Source organism: Mustelus asterias, chromosome 24, assembly GCF_964213995.1.
Source record: "Mustelus asterias chromosome 24, sMusAst1.hap1.1, whole genome shotgun sequence".
NCBI lineage: Eukaryota > Metazoa > Chordata > Chondrichthyes > Carcharhiniformes > Triakidae > Mustelus > Mustelus asterias.
The window spans coordinates 60,032,646-60,055,367 of record NC_135824.1 but is presented as its reverse complement, the minus strand read 5'-3'; the positions used below and the strand labels follow the sequence as shown (position 1 = coordinate 60,055,367).

Genomic DNA, 22,722 nt, shown 5'->3' with positions numbered 1-22,722 from the left:
TGATTTTCCTCTGGAACCCCATCAGCCCTGCCTCCCTCACTCTCCAGACCACCCCTCCCCACCATCTCTCCATATATCAAAACCCATCAAAGAACAAAGAAAATTACAGCACAGGAACAGGCCCTTCGGCCCTCCAAGTCTGCACCGACCATGCTGCCCGACTGAACTAAAACCCCCTACCCTTCCGGGGGCCCTATCCCTCTATTCCCATCCTATTCATGTATTTGTCAAAACACCCCTTAAAAGTCACTACCGCATCCACTTCCACTCCCTCCCCCGGCAGCGAGTTCCAGGCACCCACCACCCTCTGTGTACAAAATCTGCCTCGTGCATCTCCTTTAAACCTTGCCCCTCGCACCTTAAACCTGTGCCCCCTAGTAATTGACTCTTCCACCCTGGGAAAAAGTTTCTGACTATCCACTCTGTCCATGCCTCTCATAATCTTGTAGACTTCTATCAGGTCGCCCCTTCCTCTTTGACCGATCTCTGGTTTTCCCGTTTCCAATCTCTCCCGAGTTGTTTGTCCGCGTTTAGTGTCCCTGAGCGACAAGGAGGGAGGCCAGTGTCCCACATCCCATCTATTACTCCGAGTTTACACCAGCGGGTATACCCAGTGACCACAACTCAAAGCAGTGAGGAACCAGGCAGCTTTGCTCTGGTGTGGTGAGGTGACGATGGTAGTCAGGATGTGGAGATGCCGGCGTTGGACTGGGGTAAACACAGTAAGAAGTTTAACAACACCAGGTTAAAGTCCAACAGGTTTATTTGGTAGCAAAAGCCACACAAGCTTTCGGAGCTCCAAGCCCCTTCTTCAGATGAGTGGGAATTCTGTTCACAAACAGGGCATATAAAGACACAGACTCAATTTACATGAATAATGGTTGGAATGCGAATACTTACAGCTAATCAAGTCTTTAAGATACAAACAAGGTGAGTGGAGAGAGCATCAAGACAGGCTAAAGAGATGTGTATTGTCTCCAGACAAGACAGCCAGTGAAACTCTGCAGGTCCAGGCAACTGTGGGGGTTACAAATAGTGTGACATGAACCCAATATCCCAGTTGAGGCCGTCCTCATGTGTGCGGAACTTAGCTATCAGTTTCTGCTCTGCTCTTTATCATAGAAAGTCATAGAAACCCTACAGTACAGAAAGAGGCCTTTCGGCCCATCGAGTCTGCACCGACCACAATCCCACCCAGGCCCTACCCCCATATCCCTACATTTTCTACCTATTAATCCCTCTAACCTATGCATCTCAGGACACTAAGGGGCAATCTTAGCACGGCCAATCAACCTAACCCGCACATCTTTGGACTGTGAGAGGAAACCGGAGCACCCGGAGGAAACCCACGCAGACACGAGGAGAATGTGCAAACTCCACACAGACAGTGACCCAAGCCAGGAATCGAACCCAGGTCCCTGGAGCTGTGAAGCAGCAGTGCTAACCACTGTGCTACCGTGCCGCCTGTCTTGATGCTCTCTCCACTCATGTTGTTTGTATCTTAAAGACTTGATTAGTTGTAAGCATTCGCATTCCAACCATTATTCATGTAAATTGAGTCTGTGTCTTTATAAGCTCTGTTTGTGAACAGAATTCCCACTCACCTGAAGAAGGGGCTTGGGGCTCCGAAAGCTTGTGTGGCTTTTGCTACCAAATAAACCTGTTGGACTTTAACCTGGTGTTGTTAAACTTCTTACTGTGGTGAGCTGGGGCAGGTACAAAGACTGGGGACCCTGGACGAATCAGGAGATCTTAAGCAGTCAGGGTGGACCAGAAGGCGGGGACGCGAGTTGTGGAGGCAAAGTCCGAGGGCGGAGCCGTGATGCTCAGTGGGACAAAGCTACCAGTTCACCCATGACGAATAGAAGTCTCATTGTCTCTCAGGGATAATCCATGATCCAACAAATCTCCGGGTGGGATTGCGGGCAGTAGGAGGATTCTCTTGGGAGACTCTGTTCCTGCTTTTTGGCCCCCCTTGTGAAACCACTTGAAGCAGATACCCCTTTACCTGGAGGCAGAGAGGCTGGGGGCCACCTTCAGTCTCATTATTGTTCGCCATTTAATACAAAAATTCCAGCCACAACTCCTTCAGATCCCCAACAATCGCAAAACGTCAAACAGTTCGAATCTTGTTGTTTTGTTCTAGAACATTCTCCGTCTTCCTCCGGGTTGTCCTGCGTTGTAATTCTGCCAACCAGTAGTCCCGTTTCCCCTTGTCTCAGACCCCCCCTCCCCCCCCACTTCCCCCGGAATGACCCTCAGACCCCCCCTCCCCCCCAGAAAGACCCTCAGACCCCCCCCCCCCCACTTCCCCCTGGAATGACCCTCAGACCCCCTCCCCCTCACCCAGAATGACCCTCAGACCCCCCCTCCCCCCGGTAATGACCCTCAGACCCCCTCCTCCTGGGAATGACCCTCAGACCACCCCCCCTAGAATGACCCCAGACCCCCTCCCCCCCAGAAAGACCCTCAGACCCCCCCCCTAGAATGACCCTCAGACCCCCTTCCCCCCAGAAAGACCCTCAGACCCCCCCCTAGAATGACCCTCACTCAGACCCCCCTCCCCTCAGAATGATCCTCAGATCGCCCCTCCCCCGGAATGACCCTCAGACCCCCCCCCCTAGAATGACCCTCAGACCCCCCTCCCCCTCAGAATGATCCTCAGATCGCCCCTCCCCCCGGAATGACCCTCAGACCCCCCCCCCTAGAATGACCCTCAGACCCCCCTCCCCCTCAGAATGATCCTCAGATCGCCCCTCCCCCAGAATGACCCTCAGAGCCCCCCCCCCTCCCAGCGCCACCGCCGCTCCCGGGAATCTCTGCGGCAGATCTTCATCGCTGGGAGCCATTTTCCTGTTGCTCTGTTGAACGTGATTGATGTGGAGATGCCGGCGTTGGACTGGGGTGAACACAGTAAGAGTTTTAACAACACCAGGATTGTTGAGAGATTGCAGAGAGCGGGTCACCGCCCTCGGGACAGCCTGTCAGGACCTGGGAGAGGGGGGAGTGCGGAGGAGATTGTCCATGGTGGGCCAAGGGTGGAGGGACTCCGGTTAACGCGGAGGCTCGGGAAGGGCTGGGATTGTTACCCTCAGAGCAGAGAGAATGAAGGAAGAGTTTGGCTGAGGTGTCGATAACGCTGAGAGTTTCAGACAGAGTCAATAAGGAGCAAGTGTCCCCAGGGGTAGCAGGAGGGACACAGATTGAAGACAGCCAGCCAGAGCGGGAGATAGGTTTTTAAGTTTCAAAGTTTATTCATTATGTCACAAGTCACAATTTAAAGTTAAAGTTTATTTATTAGTGTCACAGTGAGGCTTACATTAACACTGCAATGAAGTTACTGTGAAAATCCCCTAGTCGCCACACTCCGGCGCCTGTTCGGGTAACACCGAGGAAGAATTTAGCACGGCCAATGCACCCTAACCAGCACGTCTTTCAGACTGTGGGAGGAAACCGGAGCACCCGGAGGAAACCCACGCAGACACGGGGAGAACATGCAAACCCCACACAGACAGTGACCCAAGGCGGGAATTGAACCCGGGTCCCTGGCGCTGCGAGGCAGCAGTGCTAACCCACTGTGTCACCCGTGAGTTGTGATCTGGAAGGTGCTGCCCTGAAAGGGCCGTGGAAGCAGATTCAATAGGAACTTTCCAAAAGGGAGCTGGAGAAACACGTGGAAAGCAGATGTTTTAAAAGCGGAGATGTTTAACCAGGCGATGGGGAGGACGGAGCAGGGGAGAGTAGGAACAGGAGGAGGCCATTCGGGGGTCATTATGGGCAGTTAGCACTGCTGCCTCACAGCGCCAGGAATCCGGGTTCGATTCCTGCCTTGGGTCATTGTCTGATTTGATTTGATTTATGTATTAAATGATTATTATTAAATAATTATTAATAATTATACACATTAAATAATTATGTATTAACATACAGTGAAAAGTATTGTTTCTTGCGCGCTATACAGACAAAACATACCGTTCGTAGAGAAGGAAAGGAGAGAGTGCAGAATGTACTATTACAGTCAGAGCTAGGGTGTAGAGAAAGATCAACTTAATGCGAGATAGGTCCATTCAAAAGTCTGACAGCAGCAGGGAAGAAGCTGTTCTTGAGTCGGTCGGTACATGACCTCAGACTTCTGTATCTTTTTCCCGAAGGAAGAAGGTGGAAGAGAGAATGTCCGGGGTGCGTGGGGTCCTTGATTATGCTGGCTGCTTTTCCGAGGCAGTGGGAAGTGTAGACAGAGTCAATGGATGGGAGGCTGGTTTGCGTGATGGATTGGGCTACATTCACGATCTTTTGTAGTTCCTTGCGGTCTTGGGCAGAGCAGGAACCCCATACCAAGCTGTGATACAACCAGAAAGAATGCTTTCTATGGAGCATCTGTAAAAGTTGGTGAGAGTCGTAGCTGACATGCCAAGTTTCCTTAGTCTTCTGAGAAAGTAGAGGCGTTGGTGGGCTTTCTTAACTATAGTGTCGGCGTGGGGGGGACCAGGACAGGTTGTTGGTGATCGGGACACCTAACATCTGGACACCTGTCTGTGCGGAGTCTGCACGTTCTCCCCGTGTCTGCGTGGGATTCCTCCGGGTGCTCCGGTTTCCTCCCACAATCCAAAGATGTGCAGGTTAGGTTGATTGGCCGTGCTAAATTGCCCCTTAGTGTCAGGGGGATTAGTAGGGTAAATACGTGGGGTTATGGGGATAGGGCCTGGGTGGGATTGTGATCAGTGCAGACGCGATGGGCCGAATGGCCTCCTCCTGCAGTGTAGGGATTCTATGATTCAGCCCCTCAATCCTATTACAGCCTGGAACGGGCCAGAGCTTCACGGGGGTGGGCCATCGCGTCCCAGATGCAGACACAGAACCCCGATTATTTGCCCCACCTCCTCACCGGACAGGGTTACACAGATAGGCATGGGAGTGGGGTCTACGAGGTGGGGGTGGGGGAGGTTTAACAGGTAATAGTCGAGTCGGTGCAGTCACTCAAACATTCTGACCAGTCACAACTTCAGATGAAATGATCTGGGGAATAAGGAGCAGGAACATCTCATCCTGGGAACAAGCTGCTTAACGACTCTCTTCCGACTCTCGGCATGTCTGCAACAAAAGAGGAAGATCAGTTACATTCCGCTCCCTAACCTTCCCTGGCTCGATGGGCCGAATGGACTCCTTCTGCTCTGTAAACAATGAACCTTTACAGTGCAGAAGGAGGCTATTCGGCCCATCGAATCTGCACCAACAACAATCCCACCCTATTCCCATAACCCCACATATTTACCCCACTAATCCCTCTAACCTACGCATCCCGGGACTCTAAGGGATAATTTAGCATGGCCAATCCACCTAACCTGCACGTCTTTCGGACTGTGGGAGCTTAGATAGAAGCAGGGAGGTTGTTTCCACTGGCGGGTGAAACTAGAACTAGGGGGCATAGCCTCAAAATAAGGAGGAGCGGATTTAGGACTGAGTTGAGGAGGAACCTTCTTCACACAAAGGGTTGTGAATCTGTGGAATTCCCTGCCCAGTGAAGCAGTTGAGGCTCCCTCATTGAATGTTTTTAAGGCAAGGATAGATAGATTTTTGAACAGTAAAGGAATTAAGGGTTATGGTGAGCGGGCGGGTAAGTGGAGCTGAGTCCACGAAAAGATCAGCCATGATCTTATTGAATGGTGGAGCAGGCTCGAGGGGCCGGATGGCCTACTCCTGCTCCTAGTTATTATGAACCGGAGCACCCAGAGGAAACCCACGCAGACACGGGGAGAACGTGCAAACTCCACACAGACAGTGACCCAAGCCGGGATTCGAATCCAGAAGAGTCCACAATGGAATAGTCCGTGCTAACGTGAATAATGATCTCCTCGAGGAAGATTAAAACCTTCCGAATTCTTCTGCCCAACAACAAGTTCGATTCCCAACTTGGGTCACTGTCTGTGTGGAGTTTGCACGTTCTCCCCATGTCTGCGTGGGTTTCCTCCCACAGTCCGAAAGACGTGCTGGTTAGGGTGCATTGGCTGTGCAAAATTGCCCCTCGTTTCGGGGGTACTAGCTCGGGTAAATATGTGGGGTTACGGGGATAGGGTGGGATTGTGGTCGGTGCAGGCTCGATGGGCCAAATGGCCTCCTTCTGCACTGTAGGGATTCTATGATTCTATGAACATGTTGGAGGTTCAGGCTAACTAAGGGGTTTCACTCGGTCAGTACCTTCAACAGCCCAGTCACAAGAGTGAGACTCCACTCCTGACCTTTCAAAAGCCCCTCTTGTCCTCCCATCCACAAGGGAGCCCAGGGTCATACCGGCTGGATACGGTCTTACTGAATGACAGAACTGGCTCGATGGGCAGAGTGGCCTCCCCCTTCTCCCATTTCTTGCATTCTACCAGCACTCACACCGTTGAGTATGATAGGATTCTCACCGGTGGATCAGTGCAGCCACAACAATAAGTTGCATTGATATAGCACCTAGCAAACTGGCTACAGAGGAACATCACTGGAGAAACTTCGACATCGAGCCAAAGACGGGGGTGACTAAAGGCTCAGTCAAAGGCCGGTTTAGAGGGTTCATCTTAAAGGGAGAGAGAGTGAGGTGGGAGAATCCCAGTAGGGTCTTGGCAGCTGGTGGGAAAAAGGAAGTGGGGGGAATGAGCAAGGAATCGGGATTGCTGGGGACCAGCACTGAGTCCCCTCACTCATCGAGTGAAACATTCACATCTTCGATTAACTCGCGGTTTTCGCCACATTTGTTCCCAGCGCATTGACTCAATCTTCATGTGAGGAGTGACTGACACCAAACCCAAGCTAGAATCTTCACCAGTTACAGCCCGTGTCCCTGGGTAATCTCAGAAAGGAGGGCCCCTCCCTCCCACTCACCGTCAACACCTTGTATTCATCCTTCAAGCTCTTATAAATGTCGATAATCAAATCCCTCCTGAGACACAAAGTGGAAAAAGACGGGAGAGTCACAAACATTGCGGCAATCTTCGATCGACTTATCAGAAACCCCGGCCCCACTCCCACTTTGATTTACTCCAATTTGTCCTGATATTCAGGACCCCGGCTGGCGATATGCTGGGCACACGGACCCTGCCAACCGGCCCACCCCTCCGACAGATTGTCCAAATGTGAATCAGGTTTATTTATTAGTGTCACAACTAAGGCTTACATTAACACTGCAATGAAGTTACTGTGAAAATCCCCCAGTCGCCACACTCCGGCGCCTGTTTGGGTTACACTGAGGGAGACTTTAGCACGGCCCAATGCATCCTAACCAGCGCGCCTTTCGGACTGTGGGAGGAAACCGGAGCACCCGGAGGAAACCCACGCAGACACGGGGAGAACGTGCACAGACAGTGACCCGGGCCGGGAATGGAGCCTGGGTCCCTGGTGCTGTGAGGCAGCAATGGCGTCACTGGATAGCCGGAGAGATTAAAGTGCTGTGCCCCCTCAGCCCACCCTCCGTGGACCCACGGGCCCCCTCCCATCCCATCTCCTCTATCTTGAGGAAGAGGGGGGGGGTGGGGGGGGGGCGGCGCGGGGAGGCTGAGTTCTGCCTGGTGGTCTCGGTAATTTGAATGATTTGATTTATTATTGTCACATGTATTGGGATACAGTGAAAAATATTGTTTCTTGCGCGCTATACAGACAAAGCATACCGTTCATAGAGTATATACGGGAGGAGGAAAGAAGAGAGTGCAGAATGTAGTGTTACAGTCATAGCTAGGGTGTAGAGAAAGATCAACTTAGTGCGAGGTGGGTCCATTCAAAAGTCTGATGGCAGCAGGGAAGAAGCTGTTCTTGGTTCGGTGGGTACGCATATTGGCACAGCGGTTAGCGCTGCTGCCTCACAGTGCCAGGGACCCGGGTTTGATTCCCGGCTCGGGTCACTGTCTGTGTGGTGTTTGCACGTTCTCCCCGTGTCTGCGTGGGTTTCCTCCGGGAGCTCCGGTTTCCTCCCACAGTCTGAAAGACGTGCTGGTTAGGGTGCATTGGCCGTGCTAAATTCTCCCTCAGTGTACCCGAACAGGCGCCGGAGTGTGGCGACTAGGGGATTTTCACAGTAACTTCATTGCAATGTGCATGTAAGCCTACTTGTGACCAGGGAGTAACTAGTGGGGTACCTCAGGAATCGGTGCTGGGACCCCCAACTATTCACAATATATATTAATGATTTGGATGAGAGGACACAATGTAACATCTCAAAATTTGCAGATGATACCAAGTTGGGTGGGAGGGTGAACTGTGACGAGGATGCAGAGATTCTTCAGAATGATCTGGACAGGTTGGGTGAGTGGGCTAATCAATGGCAGATGCAGTATAATTTGGATAAACGTTGGAAGCAAAAACAAGAACATAAGAACATAAGAAATAGGAGCAGGAGTAGGCCATCTAGCCCCTCAAGCCTGCCCCGCCATTCAATAAGATCATGGCTGATCTAAGAAGGCAGATTACTACCTGAATGGTTGTAAATTGGGAGAGGGGAGTGTGCAGCGGGACCTGGGTGTCCTTGTGCACCAGTCGCTGAGGGTAAGCATGCAGGTGCAGCAGGCGGTAAAGAAGGCAAATGTTGGCCTTCATTGCGAGAGGTTTCGAGTACAGGAGCAGGGATGTGTTGTTGCAATTATGATGTGGAGATGCCAGCGTTGGACTGGGGTAAACACAGTAAGAAGTTTAACGACACCAGGTTAAAGTCCAACAGGTTTATTCGGTAGCAAAAGCCTTGCTACTTGGTGGCTTTTGCTACCAAATAAACCTGTTGGACTTTAACCTGGTGTTGTTAAACTTCTTACTGTTGTTGCAATTGTACAGGGCCTTGGTGAGGCCACACCTAGAGTATTGTGTGCAGTTTTGGTCTCCTTTTCTGAGGAAGGATGTTCTTGCTCTCGAGGGAGTGCAGCGAAGGTTTACCAGGCTGATTCCGGGGATGGCGGGACTGATGTAGGAGGAGACATTGACTAGGTTAGGATTGTTTTTGCTGGAGTTCAGACAAATGAGGGGGGATCTCATAGAGACTTATAAAATTCTAACAGGACCAGACAGGGTAGATGCAGGGAGGATGTTCCCGATGGTGGCGGTGTCCAGAACCAGGGGTCACAGCCTGAGGATTCGGGGTAGACCATTTAGGACGGAGGTGAGGAGACATTTCTTCACCCGGTGAGCCTGTGGAATTCATTACCACAGGAAGTAGTTGATGCCAAAACATTGAATGTATTCAAGAGGCGGCTGGGTATAGCACTTGGGGCGAATGGGATCAAAGGTTATGGGGAGAAAGCAGGATTAGGCTATTGAGTTGGATGATCAGCCATGGCTCAAAGGGCCGAATGGCCTCCTGCTCCTATGTTTCTGTGTTTCTATGTAATAAATAAACTTAAACTTTAGAACCAACCGACTCAAGAACAATGTTTATTTCCCTCAATCGACATTGCCGAAAGCTCCGGCAATCCGCCGGCTCGTTCCCTGTCACGTTCCCATCCCATCCTCCCGTCCCCCCCACTCACTTGCTGGACAGCCCTCCGCCTGGGGGCAGGTTAGGAATCTCCTCCAGAGCTAAACTTTGCATCACGTAGAACAAGTTTGGTTCTCCTTCTTCTAACTGCTCCTTGAAGCTCTCTGCAAGAGAGGGGGGGCAACGGTTACAATGCAGACAGGTCATAATCACATCCAGGACCAGTCCGTGGGGGGAGCAGGGACTGAGAGCACTGAGCCAGATTGACCACAAACCTTTCCAGGCAGCAAGCTGAAGCTTCAGAGATCGGGACGGGGGATAAAACTCAGGTTTAGCATGGATTAGCCATACTAAATTGACCCTTAGTATCCAAAGATGAGCAGGTTAGGTGGATTGGCCATGCTAAATTGCCCCTTAGTGTCCAAAGGTGTGTAGATTAGGTGGATTGGCCATGTTAAACTGCCCCTTAATGTCCAATGATGTGTAGATTAGGTGGATTGGCCATGATAAACTGCCCCTTAGCCATAAAATCATAGAATCCCTGCAATGCAGAAGGAGGCTATCCCACCCAGGCCCTATTCCTGTAACCCCATGTAACCCCCTGCTAATCCCCTAACACTGGGGTCAATTTAGCACGGCCAATCAGCCTAACACAGTCTTTAGACTGTGGGAGGAAACCGGAGCACCCGGAGGAAACCCACGCAGACACGGGGAGAACGTGCAAACTCCACACAGACAGTGACCCGAGCCTGGAATCGAACCTGGGTCCCTGGCGCTGTGAGGCAGCAGTGCTCACCACTGTGCCACCATGCCTCCCCTTAGTGTCCAAGGATGTGCAGGTTAGGTGGATTGGCCATGCTAAATTGCCCCTTAGTGTACAAGGATGTGCAGGTTAGGTGGATTGGCCATGCTAAATTGCCCCTTAGTGTCCAAGAATGTGCAGGTTAGGTGGATTGGCCATGCTAAATTGCCCCTTAGTGTCCAATGATGTGCAGGTTAGGTGGATTGGCCATGCTAAATTGTCCCTCAGTGTCCAATGATGTGCAGGTTAGGTGGAGTGTCCAAGGATGTGTAGGTTAGGTGGATTGGCCATGCTAAATTGCCCCTCAGTGTCCAATGATGTGCAGGTTAGGTGCATTGGCCATGTTAAATTGCCCCAAAACAAGGGATAGGGTGAGGGAGTGGGCCCAGGTAAAGTGCTTTTTCGGAGGGGGGTGGTGCACACTCGATGGGCTGAATGGCCTGCTTCTGCACTGTAGGGATCCTGTGATTCTATCTCTGATTAGATCCAGTCTTTCCACATTGCTAAAATGGGTTCAGAGCAATTTGAGTTAAAGGTTGGGAATAAATCCATGCTTCAGTTTGAACTAAAAACTTGCAGACGCCCCCACCCCACGCTGCCCACTCCCCGTCAAACCCTGACTGGACGGTCGTCCATGTCCATTAAGTATGTTCGAGGCTGAGATGGACAAGTTTTTAATCAGTAAGGGAATCGAGGGTTATGGCGGGAAAGTGGAGTTGAGGATTATCACATCCGATCAGTCATGGTCTCATTGAATGGAGCAGACTCGATGGGCCGAATGGCCTCCTCCTACTCCTGATGGGATGTGGGGGTTGTTGATGGGGGTCCTTCCTACCGGTCACTTTCTGTTCAATGTAGGCGTTCAGCTCCTCTTCTCTGCGAATCGCCTCCTCCGACACTTTGGGTGCGTTTGGGAAGCAGACCAGGATAATGCTCATGTTGTCCCGACTGCCCTGTTTAACAGAGAGAGAGAAACCAGTGAGACCCACAGTCATAACAACACACGATGCATTGCAGTCAGGGTATAGGGCCAGGAGGAGGCCATTCAGCCCTTCCAGCCTCTTCCATCATTCAATGCCATCATGACTGATCCGTATCTTAACTCTATCCAAAGATGTGCAGGTTAGGTTGATTGGCCATGCTAAAATTGCCCTTAGTGTCCTGAGATGCGTAGGTTAGAGGGATTAGTGGGTAAATGTGTAGGGATATGGGGGTAGGGCCTTGGTGGGATTGTGGTCGGTGCAGACTCGATGGGCCGAATGGCCTCTTTCTGTACTGTAGGGATTCTATTCTATTCTATCCACCTACCTTTAGGGGAATGACTTCATCAGGACGGGACAAGGACTGAAAGATGGGCAGCACGGTGGCACAGTGGTTAGCACGGCTGCCTCACAGCGCCAGGGACCCGGGTTCGATTCCCGGCTTGGGTCACTGTCTGTGTGGAGTCTGCACATTTTCCCCATGTCTGCGTGGGTTTCCTCCGGGTGCTCCGGTTTCCTCCTACACTCCAAAGGTGTGCGGGTTAGGTTGGTTGGCCGTGCTAAATTGACTCTTAGTGTCAGGGGGATCAGCAGGGTAAATACATGGGGTTACGGGGATAGGGCCTGGGTGGGATTGTGGTCGGAGCAGACTCGATGGGCCGAATGGCCTCCTTCTGCACTGTCGGGATTCTATGCAAGGACTAGAATTGCATTCCCTCAAGGATCAAAGGTAAAGGGATGATCTGATTGAGGATTTGAAGATGATTAAAGGGGTTAATAGGGGGTGATAGAAACTATTTCCTCTGGTGTGGGTGGGAGGAGCCCAGAACAAGGAACGAGGGGAATCTTAAAATTGGATTTCCCCCCCCTCTCTCTCTCTAACCCAGGGGTCACCGGACAGGGATCAGGAGCAGGAACCCGGGCTGATTTCCCCTCTCTCTCACTAACCCAGGGATCACTGGACAGTGATCAGCGGCAGGAACCCTGGCTGATTTCCCCTCTCTCTCTCTAACCCAGGGATCACTGGACAGTGATCAGGAGCAGGAACCCTGGCTGATTTCCCCTCTCTCTCTCTAACCCAGGGATCACTGGACAGTGATCAGCGGCAGGAACCCTGGCTGATTTCCTCTCTCTCTCTCTAACCCAGGGATCACTGGACAGTGATCAGGGGCAGGAACCCTGGCTGATTTCCCCTCTCTCTCTCTAACCCAGGGATCACTGGACAGTGATCAGGGGCAGGAACCCTGGCTGATTTCCCCTCTCTCTCTCTAACCCAGGGATCACTGGACAGTGATCAGCGGCAGGAACCCTGGCTGATTTCCTCTCTCTCTCTCTAACCCAGGGATCACTGGACAGGGATCAGGGGCAGGAACCCTGGCTGATTTCCTCTCTCTCTCTCTAACCCAGGGATCACTGGACAGGGATCAGGGGCAGGAACCCTGGCTGATTTCCCCTCTCTCTCTCTAACGCAGGGGGGTAACATGAAACAAATGAATTAGGAACGGGAGTGAGACCACTCTGCTCCTCGAGCCTGCTACACCATTCAATAAGATCATGGCTAATCTGAGTGTGACCTCAACCCCAGGTTCCTGCCGACCCCTGATAATCTTTGACCCCCCTCGTTAATCAAGAATCTATCTAGCTCCGCCTTAAAAATATTCAAAGACTTTGCTTCCACTGCCTTTTGAGGAAGAAAGTTCCAGAGACCTTCAGGGAAAAAAAAAGTCCTCATTTTAAATGGACGACCCCTGATTTTCAAGGAGTGACCCCCTAGTTCTAGATTCTTCCACACGAGGAAACATCCTCTCCACATCTACCCTGTCAAATCCCCTCAGGATCTTGTAGGTTTCAGTCTTAACCTTTCCAAACTGCAGTGAAGACAAGTGTAACCTATGAACAGAGAGAGCAACTCTGCTGGACCCTGACCCCGACCTCAGCTCAGGCCTGTTGACCAGTGGAAGGTTCTGGAAGGGGGTATCACGCTTTGGGGAAGGTGCGTTGAGTCGCTGCTAATTCTGGGCTGGCATCTGTTGCGAGGGAATGATTATTCTCACATCTAACTTGACCTTAATCCGTGCAGTTTGTTGCCATGGTGCCACTTTCAGGGAATTAATGTCAGCGTGGTTTCGAAGATAAACACACCGGCGTGACACAGATACTGAATTAATTTTTAAATATGCATGAGGAATGTAAAAACACAATCCCATTGGGACATAGTTTCAGTTTCCGACACTCAGACCCCGATCCGGGAGTGAGTTACAGACAGGAATTAAATCGAGGGGTTCGGGGTGGTTTATATATAGAATAACAGACACCCGGGAGTGAGTTACAGACTGGAATCTAATCGAGGGGTTCGGGTGGTTTATATATAGAATAACAGATACCCGGGAGTGAGTTACAGACTGGAATCTAATCGAGGGGTTCGGGGTGGTTTATATATAGAATAACAGATACCCGGGAGTGAGTTACAGACTGCAGTCTAATCGAGGGGTTCAGGGTGGTTTATATATAGATTAACAGATACCCGGGAGTGTGTTATAGACTGGAATCTAATCGAGGGGTTCAGGGTGGTTTATATATAGAATAACAGATACCCGGGAGTGAGTTACAGACTGGAATCGAATTGAGGGGTTCAAGGTCGTTTATATATAGAATAACAGATACCCGGGAGTGAGTTACAGACTGCAGTCTAATCGAGGGGTTCAGGGTGGTTTATATATAGATTAACAGATACCCGGGAGTGTGTTATAGACTGGAATCTAATCGAGGGGTTCAGGGTGGTTTATATATAGAATAACAGATACCCAGGAGTGAGTTACAGACTGCAGTCTAATCGAGGGGGTTCAGGGTGGTTTATATATAGAATAACAGATACCCGGGAGTGAGTTACAGACTGGAGTCTAATCGAGGGGTTCAGGGTGGTTTATATATAGAATAACAGATACCCAGGAGTGAGTTACAGACTGCAGTCTAATCGAGGGGGTTCAGGGTGGTTTATATATAGAATAACAGATACCCGGGAGTGAGTTACAGACTGGAATCTAATCGAGGGGTTCAGGGTGGTTTATATGTAGAATAACAGATACCCGGGAATGAGTTACAGACTGGAGTCTAATCGAGGGGTTCGGGGTGGTTTATATATAGAAATACAGATATCCGGGAGTGAGTTACAGACTGGAATCAAATCGAGGGGTTCGGGGTGGTTTATATATAGAATAACAGACACCCGGGAGTGAGTTACAGACTGGAGTCTAATCGAGGGGTTCAGGGTGGTTTATATACAGAATAACGGATACCCGGGAGTGAGTTACAGACTGGAATCTAATCGAGGGGTTCGGGGTGATTTATATATAGAATAACAGATACCTGGGAGGGAGTTACAGACTGGAATCTAATTGAGGGGATCAGGGTGGTTTATATATAGAATAACAGATACCCGAGTGTGAGTTACAGACTGGAATCTAATTGAGGGGTTCAGGGTGGTTTATATATAGAATAACAGATACCCAGGAGTGAGTTACAGACTGGAATCAAATCGAGGGGTTCGGGATGGTTTATATATAGAATAACAGATACCCGGGAGTGAGGTACAGACTGGAATCTAATCGAGGGGTTCAGGGTGGTTTACAAAGAACAAAGAAAGAACAAAGAAACCTACAGCACAGGAAGAGGCCCTTCGACCCTCCATGCCTGCACTGACCATGCTGCCCCAACTGAACTAAAACCCCCTACCCTTCCGGGGACCATATCCCTCTATTCCCATCCTATTCATGTATTTGACAAGATGCCCCTTAAACGTCACTACCGTATCTGCTTCCACTATCTCCCCCGGCAACGAGTTCCAGGCACCCACCACCCTCTGTGTAAAATATCTGCCTCGTACATCTCCTTCAAACCTTGCCCCTCGCACCTTAAACCTGTGCTCCCTAGTAATTGACTCTTCCACCCTGGGGAAAAAGCTTCTGACTATCCACTCTGTCCATGCCTCTCATAATCTTGTAGACTTCTATCAGGTCTCCCCTCAACCTCCGTCGCTCCAGTGAGAACAAACCAAGTTTCTCCAACCTCTCCTCATAGCTAATGCCCTCCATACCAGGCAACATCCTGGTAAATCTTTTCTGTACCCTCTCCAAAGCCTCCACATCCTTCTGGTAGTGTGGCGACCAGAATTGAACACTATATTCTAAATGCGGCCTAACTAAGGTTCTATAAAGCTGCAACATGACTTGCCAATTTTTAAACTCAATGCCCCGGCCGATGAAGGCAAGCATGCCGTATGCCATCTTGACTACCTTCTCCACCTGCATTGCCACTTTCAGTGACCTGTGTACCTGTACACCCAGATCCCTTTGCCTGTCAATACTCTTAAGGGTTCTGCCATTTACTGTATATTTCCTATCTGTATTCGGATAGCGAAGAGCATTGTCGGGCAATACAGCAGGATATAGATAGGCTGGAAAATTGGGCGGAGAGGTGGCAGATGGAATTTAATCCGGATAAATGCGAAGTGATGCATTTTGGAAGAAATAATGTAGGGAGGAGTTATACAATAAATGGCAGAGTCATCAGGAGTATAGAAACACAGAGGGACCGAGGTGTGCAAGTCCACAAATCCTTGAAGGTGGCAACACAGGTGGAGAAGGTGGTGAAGAAGGCATATGGTATGCTTGCCTTTATAGGACGGGGTATAGAGTATAAAAGCTGGAGTCTGATGATGCAGCTGTATAGAACGCTGGTTAGGCCACATTTGGAGTACTGCGTCCAGTTCTGGTCGCCGCACTACCAGAAGGACGTGGAGGCATTGGAGAGAGTGCAGAGAAGGTTTACCAGGATGTTGCCTGGTATGGAGGGTCTTAGCTATGAGGAGAGATTGGGTAGACTGGGGTTGTTCTCCTTGGAAAGACGGAGAATGAGGGGAGATCTAATAGAGGTATACAAGATTATGAAGGGTATAGATAGGGTGAACAGTGGGAAGCTTTTTCCCAGGTCGGAGGTGACGATCACGAGGGGTCACGGGCTCAAGCTGAGAGGGGCGAAGTATAACTCAGACATCAGAGGGACGTTTTTTACACAGAGGGTGGTGGGGGCCTGGAATGCGCTGCCAAGTAGGGTGGTGGAGGCAGGCACGCTGACATCGTTTAAGACTTACCTGGATAGTCACATGAGCAGCCTGGGAATGGAGGGATACAAACGATTGGTCTAGTTGGACCAAGGAGCGGCACAGGCTTGGAGGGCCGAAGGGCCTGTTTCCTGTGCTGTACTGTTCTTTGTTCTTTGTTCTTTGTATTAGACCTTCCAAAATGAATTACCTCACATTTGTCTGCATTAAACTCCATCTGCCATCTCTCCGCCCAAGTCTCCAACCGGTCTATATCCTGCTGTATCCTCTGATGGTCCTCATTGCTATCCGCAAATCCACCAACCTTTGTGTCATCCGCAAACTTACTAATCAATCCAGTTACATTTTCCTCCAAATCATTTATATATATTACAAACAGCAAAGGTCCCAGCACTGATCCCTGAGGAACACCACTTGTCACAGCCCTCCATTCAGAAACGCACCCTTCCACTGCTACCCTCTGTCTTCTCTGACAAACCTGATGTGGAGATGCCGGCGTTGGACTGGGGTAAACACAATAAGAGGTCTCACAACACCAGGTTAAAGTCCAACAGGTTTATTTGGTAGCAAAAGCACTAGCTTAAGGAACAGCGTTCCAAAAGCTAGTGGCTTTTGCTACCAAATAAACCTGTTGGACTTTAACCTGGTGTTGTGAGACTTCTTTCTATGACAAAGCCAGTTCTATATCCACCTTTCCAGCTCACCTCTGATCCAATGCGACTTCACCTTCTGTACCAGTCTGCCATGAGGGACCTTGTCAAAGGCCTTACTGAAGTCCATGTAGACAATATCCACTGCCCTACCCTCATCAATCATCTTCGTCACTTCCTCAAAAAACTCGATCAAGTTCGTGAGACACGACATCCCCTTCACAAAGCCATGTTGCCTCTCACTAATACGCCCACTTATTTCCAAGTGGGAAGAAATCCTGTCTCGAAGAATCCTCTCCAATAATTTCCCTACCACTGATGTAAGGCTCACCAGCTTGTAATTACCTGGATTATTCTTGTTATCCTTCTTAAACAAAGGAACAACATTGGCTATTCTCCAATCCTCTGAGACCTCCCCTGTCATGATGTGGAGATGCCGGCGTTGGACTGGGGTAAGCACAGTAAGAAGTCTCACAACAGAGACCACTCCATCTGACGAAGGAGCAGCAAGCTCCGAAAGCTTATGGTATTTGGTACCTCCCCTGTAGCCAGTGAGGATACAAAGATTTCTCTCAAGGCTCCAGCAATTTCCTCCCTTGCCTCTCTCAGTATTCTGGGGTATATCCCATCAGGCCCCGGGGCTTATCTACCTCAATGTTTCTCAAGAACCCCAATACCTCCTCCTTTTTGATCTGAACATGACTCAAACTATCTACACATCCTTTCCCAGACTCATCATCCACCAAGTTCTTCTCTTTGGTGAATACTGACGCAAAGTACTCATTTAATACCTCGCCCATTTCCTCTGGCTCCACACATAGATTCCCTCCCTTGTTCTTGAGTGGGCCAACCCTCTCCCTGGCTACCCTCATGCTCTTTATATATATAAAAAGCCTTCGGATTTTCCTTAATCCTGCTGGCCAATGACTTTTCCATGACCCCTTTTAGCCCTTCTTATTCCTTGCTTAAGTTTCTTTCTACTTTTCTATATATAGAGTAACAGATACTGGGAGTTATTTAGAGACTGGAATCTAATCGAGGGGTTCGGGGTGGTTTATATATAGAATAACAGATACCTGGGAGGGAGTTACAGACTGGAATCTAATCGAGGGATTCGGGGTGGTTTATATATAGAATAACAGATACCCGGGAGTGAGTTACAGACAGAAATCTAATCGAGGGGTTCAGGGTGGTTTATATATAGAATAACAGATACCCGGGAATGAGTTACAGATTGGAATCTAATCGAGGGGTTCAGGGTGGTTTATATATAGAATAACAGATACCCGGGAATGAGTTACAGACAGGAATCTAATCGAGGGGTTCAGGGTGGTTTATATGTAGAATAACAGATACCCGGGAATGAGTTACAGATTGGAATCTAATCGAGGGGTTTGGGGTAGTTTATATATAGAATAACAGAAACCCGGGAGTGAGTTACAGACAGGAATCTAATCGAGGGGTTCGGGATGGTTGCTATATAGAATAACAGCTACCCGGGAATGAGTTACGGGTGGAAATCAAATCGAGGGGTTCGGGGTGGTTTATGTACAGAATAATAGATACCCGGAAGTGAGTTACAGACTGGAATCTAATCGATGGGTTTGGGGTGGTTTATATATAGAATAACAGATACCCGGGAGTGAGTTACAGACTGGAATCTAATCGAGGGATTCGGGGTGGTTTATATATAGAATAACAGATACCCGGGAGTGAGTTACAGACTGGAATCAAATCAAGGGATTCGGGGTGGTTTATATATAGAATAACAGCTACCCGGGAGTGAGTTACAGACTGGAATCTAATCGAGGGGTTCAGGGTGGTTTATATATAGAATAACAGATACCCGGGAGTGAGTTACAGAGTGGAATCTAATCGAGGGGTTTGGGGTGGTTTATATATACAATAACAGATACCCGGATCTGAGTTACAGACTGGAATCTAATCGAGGGATTCGGGGTGGTTTATATATAGAATAACAGATACCCGGGAGTGAGTTACAGACTGGAATCAAATCAAGGGATTCGGGGTGGTTTATATATAGAATAACAGATACCCGGGAGTGAGTTACAGACTGGAATCTAATCGAGGGGTTCAGGGTGGTTTATATATAGAATAACAAATACCCGGGAGTGAGTTACAGACTGGAATCAAATCGAGGAGTTTGGGGTGGTTTATATATAGAATAACAGATACCCGGGAGTGAGTCACAGACTGGAATCTAATCGAGGAGTTTGGGGTGGTTTATGTATAGAATAACAGATACCCAGGAGTGAGTTACAGACTGGAATCTAATCGAAGGGTTTGGGGTGGTTTATATATACAATAACAGATACCCGGATCTGAGTTACAGACTGGAATCTAATCGAGGGATTCGGGGTGGTTTATATATAGAATAACAGATACCCGGGAGTGAGTTACAGACTGGAATCTAATCGAGGGGTTCGGGGTGGTTTATATACAGAATAACAGATACCCGGGAGTGAGTTACTGACTGGAATCTAATCGAGGAGTTTGGGGTGGTTTATATATAGAATAACAGATACCCGGGAGTGAGTTACTGACTGGAATCTAATCGAGGAGTTTGGGGTGGTTTATATATAGAATAACAGATACCCGGGAATGAGTTACAGACTGGAATCTAATCGGGGTGTTCGGGGTGGTTATAGTAATAGATATTATGGCAATATCCTGAAGACATCCTGTTTAATATTTATCACCAGCCAGCATCAATAAGACAACAGATTATCAGAATTCGTATCACATTGTGGGATCTTGCTGTGCGCCAATTTCCTGCCGTGCTTGCTGCGTTATAACAGTGACCGCACTTCGGAAACGCTCATTGGCCGCAGAGCATTTTTTTTGGGGGGTCCGTGTGAGGCAGTGAGAGGCGCTATAGAGATGCAGGTTGTGCTGTACCTTGTAGAGACAGACATTAATAACTTGGCCACACACGTCCTCCAGCCTATCGGTGAGCTGGAGCCTGGAGCAGACAAACTGGCACAGGTCCTCGTTGCTGATGATGTCCCAGATCCCGTCGCAGGCCAGGATGATGAACTGATCCTTGTCGGAGCGTTCGATCTCGTAGACCTCGGGCTCGGGGGAGACCAGCTGCTCCGTCTGGCTCCTCCACTCGGCCGCCTTGAAGTTGAAGTCGCCCAGCGCGCGGGAGACGGCCAGCGAGCCGTTGACCCGCTGCAGGGTCACCGTACCCCCCGCCCTCCGGATGCGTTCGTGCTCCCTCGGCAGGAAGGGTTTGTGGTCCTCCGTGTAGAAGCAGGTGCGGCCACCGCGACAGAGGACGGCGCGCGAGTCGCCGCAGTTGACGAAGTAGACGTGCGTGGGGGACACGGTGACGGCCACCGCGGTGGAACCGCTGCAGCCCCAGTTGGAGAAACGGCACAGCCTCTGCATGCGGCTGTCGATCTGCAGGAACCCCCGGCGGATTCCACTCTTCACCTTCTCTACCGAGGGCTGCCCCCCCTTGGCAAAGTCCCAGTTGCCCGTCACGTGGCGCAGCAGGTGCTCCGAGCAGTAGCGGGCGACCTTCGAGCCCCCGTGCCCGTCGAAGACGGCGAAGAAGGACCAGGCGCCCAGCGCCGGGGGCAGGCGGGGCACGATGGTGTGAGCGTCCTCCATCTCCACCCTCCAGCCCTGCATGGCGCCCAGCCCGTAGCGCAGCCCATTCCCGCTGCCCTGCTCCCGCTCCAGGAGGGTGACCGGGACCTCCAGGTGGCTGGAGACCTCCCCGACCTCCTCGCCCTTGAAGAAATAAGAGACCATGCGTTCGGTCTCCTTCACCACCTGCCTGACAAAAGTCGTCAACTGGGGCATCAAAGTCAAGGACTCAGGGGTGTCCGAGTTTCCCATCCCCCCCCGGATCCTCAAAACCCCTGGAGCGTTCCGGAAGAAGCAGTAGAGCTCCGGGATTGAGGGAACATGTAGCAGGAGAAGCCTAACTCAGTCCCGTCCCTCTGCAGCCACAGCTCATTCGAATATCACCAGAGGCTAATTTTGTCCTGGTAATCCCCCAGCAAGTTAATCTGATCCAGGCTAATGCGAGGTTAATTCCGCCCATCTCCCTCCTACCAAGGTAAGCACCATTCAAAGAAAAAGGCCCACGAGGACAGCAGCTGAACCTGGTGTTACCTGCGCATTCGAAATCCTAAACTTCTCTCTCTGCATCCTGCTAAATTCCATCATTCTATCGGAGTAGAGATGTTTTGCTGCAATTGTATCGGGCACTGGTGAGGCCACACCTGGAGGATTGTGTGCAGTTTTGGTCTCCTTATCTGAGGAAGGATGTCCTTGCTATAGAGGGAGCACAGCGAAGGTTTACCAGGCTGATTCCTGGGATGGCAGGTCTGTCATATGAGGAGAGATTAAGTCGGTTAGGATTGTATTCACTGGAGTTTAGAAGAGTGAGAGAGGATCTCATAGAAACTTATAAAATTCAATAGCCATCCTTCACAGGATGTTTTGCTGTAATTGTACAGGGCGTTGGTGAGGCCACACCTGGAGTATTGTGTGCAGTTTTGGTCTCCTTATCTGAGGAAAGATGTCCTTGCTATAGAGGGAGTGCAGCGAAGGTTTACCAGGCTGATTCCTCATGCCTTGGGGTGGCACAGTGGTTAGCATTGCTGCCTCACAGCGCCAGGGACCCGGGTTCGATTCCGTCCTCTGGTCACTGTCTGAATAGAGTTTGCATGTTCTCCCCGTGTCTGCGTGGGTTTCCTCCGGGTGCTCCGGTTTCCTCCCACACTCCAAAGATGAGCAGTTTAGGTGGATTGGCCGTGCTAAATTGACCCTAGTGTCAGAGGAATTAGCAGGGTAAATATGTGGGGTTACGGGGATAGGGCCCGGGTGGGATTGTGGTCGGTGCAGACTCGATGGGCCAAATGGCCTCCTTCTGCACTGTAGGGATTCTATAAATTCACACCTCTTTAATATGTGATTATCCCTCTCTCCACTCACACTGTCTGTACTTGTAAAGACTTGATTATCTGTAAAGACTCGCATTCCAACCACTATCTTGCGATTGAGTCTCTGTCTATATATGCCGTGTTCGTGAAACCTACCTCTCCACTCACCTGATGAAGGGGCAGTGCTCCGAAAGATCGTGATTCCAAATAAACCTGTTGGACTTTAACCTGGTGTTGGGAGACTTCTTACTGTTCCCTGGGATGGCAGGTCTGTCATGTGAGGAGAGGCTGTCGGTTAGGATTGTATTCACTGGAGTTTAGGAGAGTGAGAGGGGATCTCATAGAAACTTATAAAATTCTAACAGGGTTAGACAGGGTAGATTCAGAAAGAATGTTCCTGATGGTGGGGGGAGTCCAGAACTAGGGGTCACAGTTTGAGGATAAGGGGTAAACCTTTTAGAACTGAGATGAGGAGAAATTTCTTCACCCGGAGGGTGGTGAATGTGTGGAATTCACTCCCACAGAAAGTAGTTGAGGCCAAAAGGTTGTGTGATTTGAAGAAGAAATTAGATATCGCTATTGGGGCTAAAGGGATCGAGGGATATGGGGGGGAATCAGGATATTGGATTTGATGATCAGCCATGATCAAAATGAATGGCGGAACAGGCCAAACTTTATTCAAAAAGGGAGGGATAGAAAAAACAGGTAACTACAGGCCAAAGGCAAAATACTGCAGATGCTGGAATCTGCAACAAAAACAGAAAATGCTGGAAAATCTCAGCAGGATGCAAACTCAAAACTAATTCATCAGCTAAT

The 22,722-nt window shown here is 49.8% G+C and overlaps 1 protein-coding gene across 1 annotated transcript; it reads right to left on the bottom strand.

The window, feature by feature from the left end:
- Window positions 1–5,061: 5,061 nt before the first annotated feature.
- On the bottom strand, window positions 5,062–20,854 carry LOC144511119 (protein phosphatase 1A-like). Its single transcript, XM_078241096.1, has 5 exons — window positions 19,904–20,854; window positions 11,071–11,188; window positions 9,486–9,597; window positions 6,862–6,919; window positions 5,062–5,091 (listed from the first exon to the last, which is right to left on the bottom strand). The coding sequence occupies exons 1-5, from the start codon at window positions 20,852–20,854 to the stop codon at window positions 5,062–5,064; spliced, it is 1,269 nt and encodes a 422-aa protein (XP_078097222.1).
- Between the last annotated feature and the right edge of the window lie 1,868 nt (window positions 20,855–22,722).

What these genes read in the sequence shown, in the direction of transcription:
- LOC144511119 (XM_078241096.1), bottom strand. Translation starts at nt 20,854, where the DNA reads ATGGGAAACTCGGACACCCCTGAGTCCTTGACTTTGATGCCCCAGTTG. An exon ending in CATTGAACAGAAAGTGACCG is followed by an intron (nt 9,598 to 11,070) that starts GTAGGAAGGACC and finishes CCTCTCTTGCAG; the next exon opens with AGAGCTTCAAGGAGCAGTTA. An exon ending in GGCGGAGGGCTGTCCAGCAA is followed by an intron (nt 6,920 to 9,485) that starts GTGAGTGGGGGG and finishes TTTGTGTCTCAG; the next exon opens with GAGGGATTTGATTATCGACA.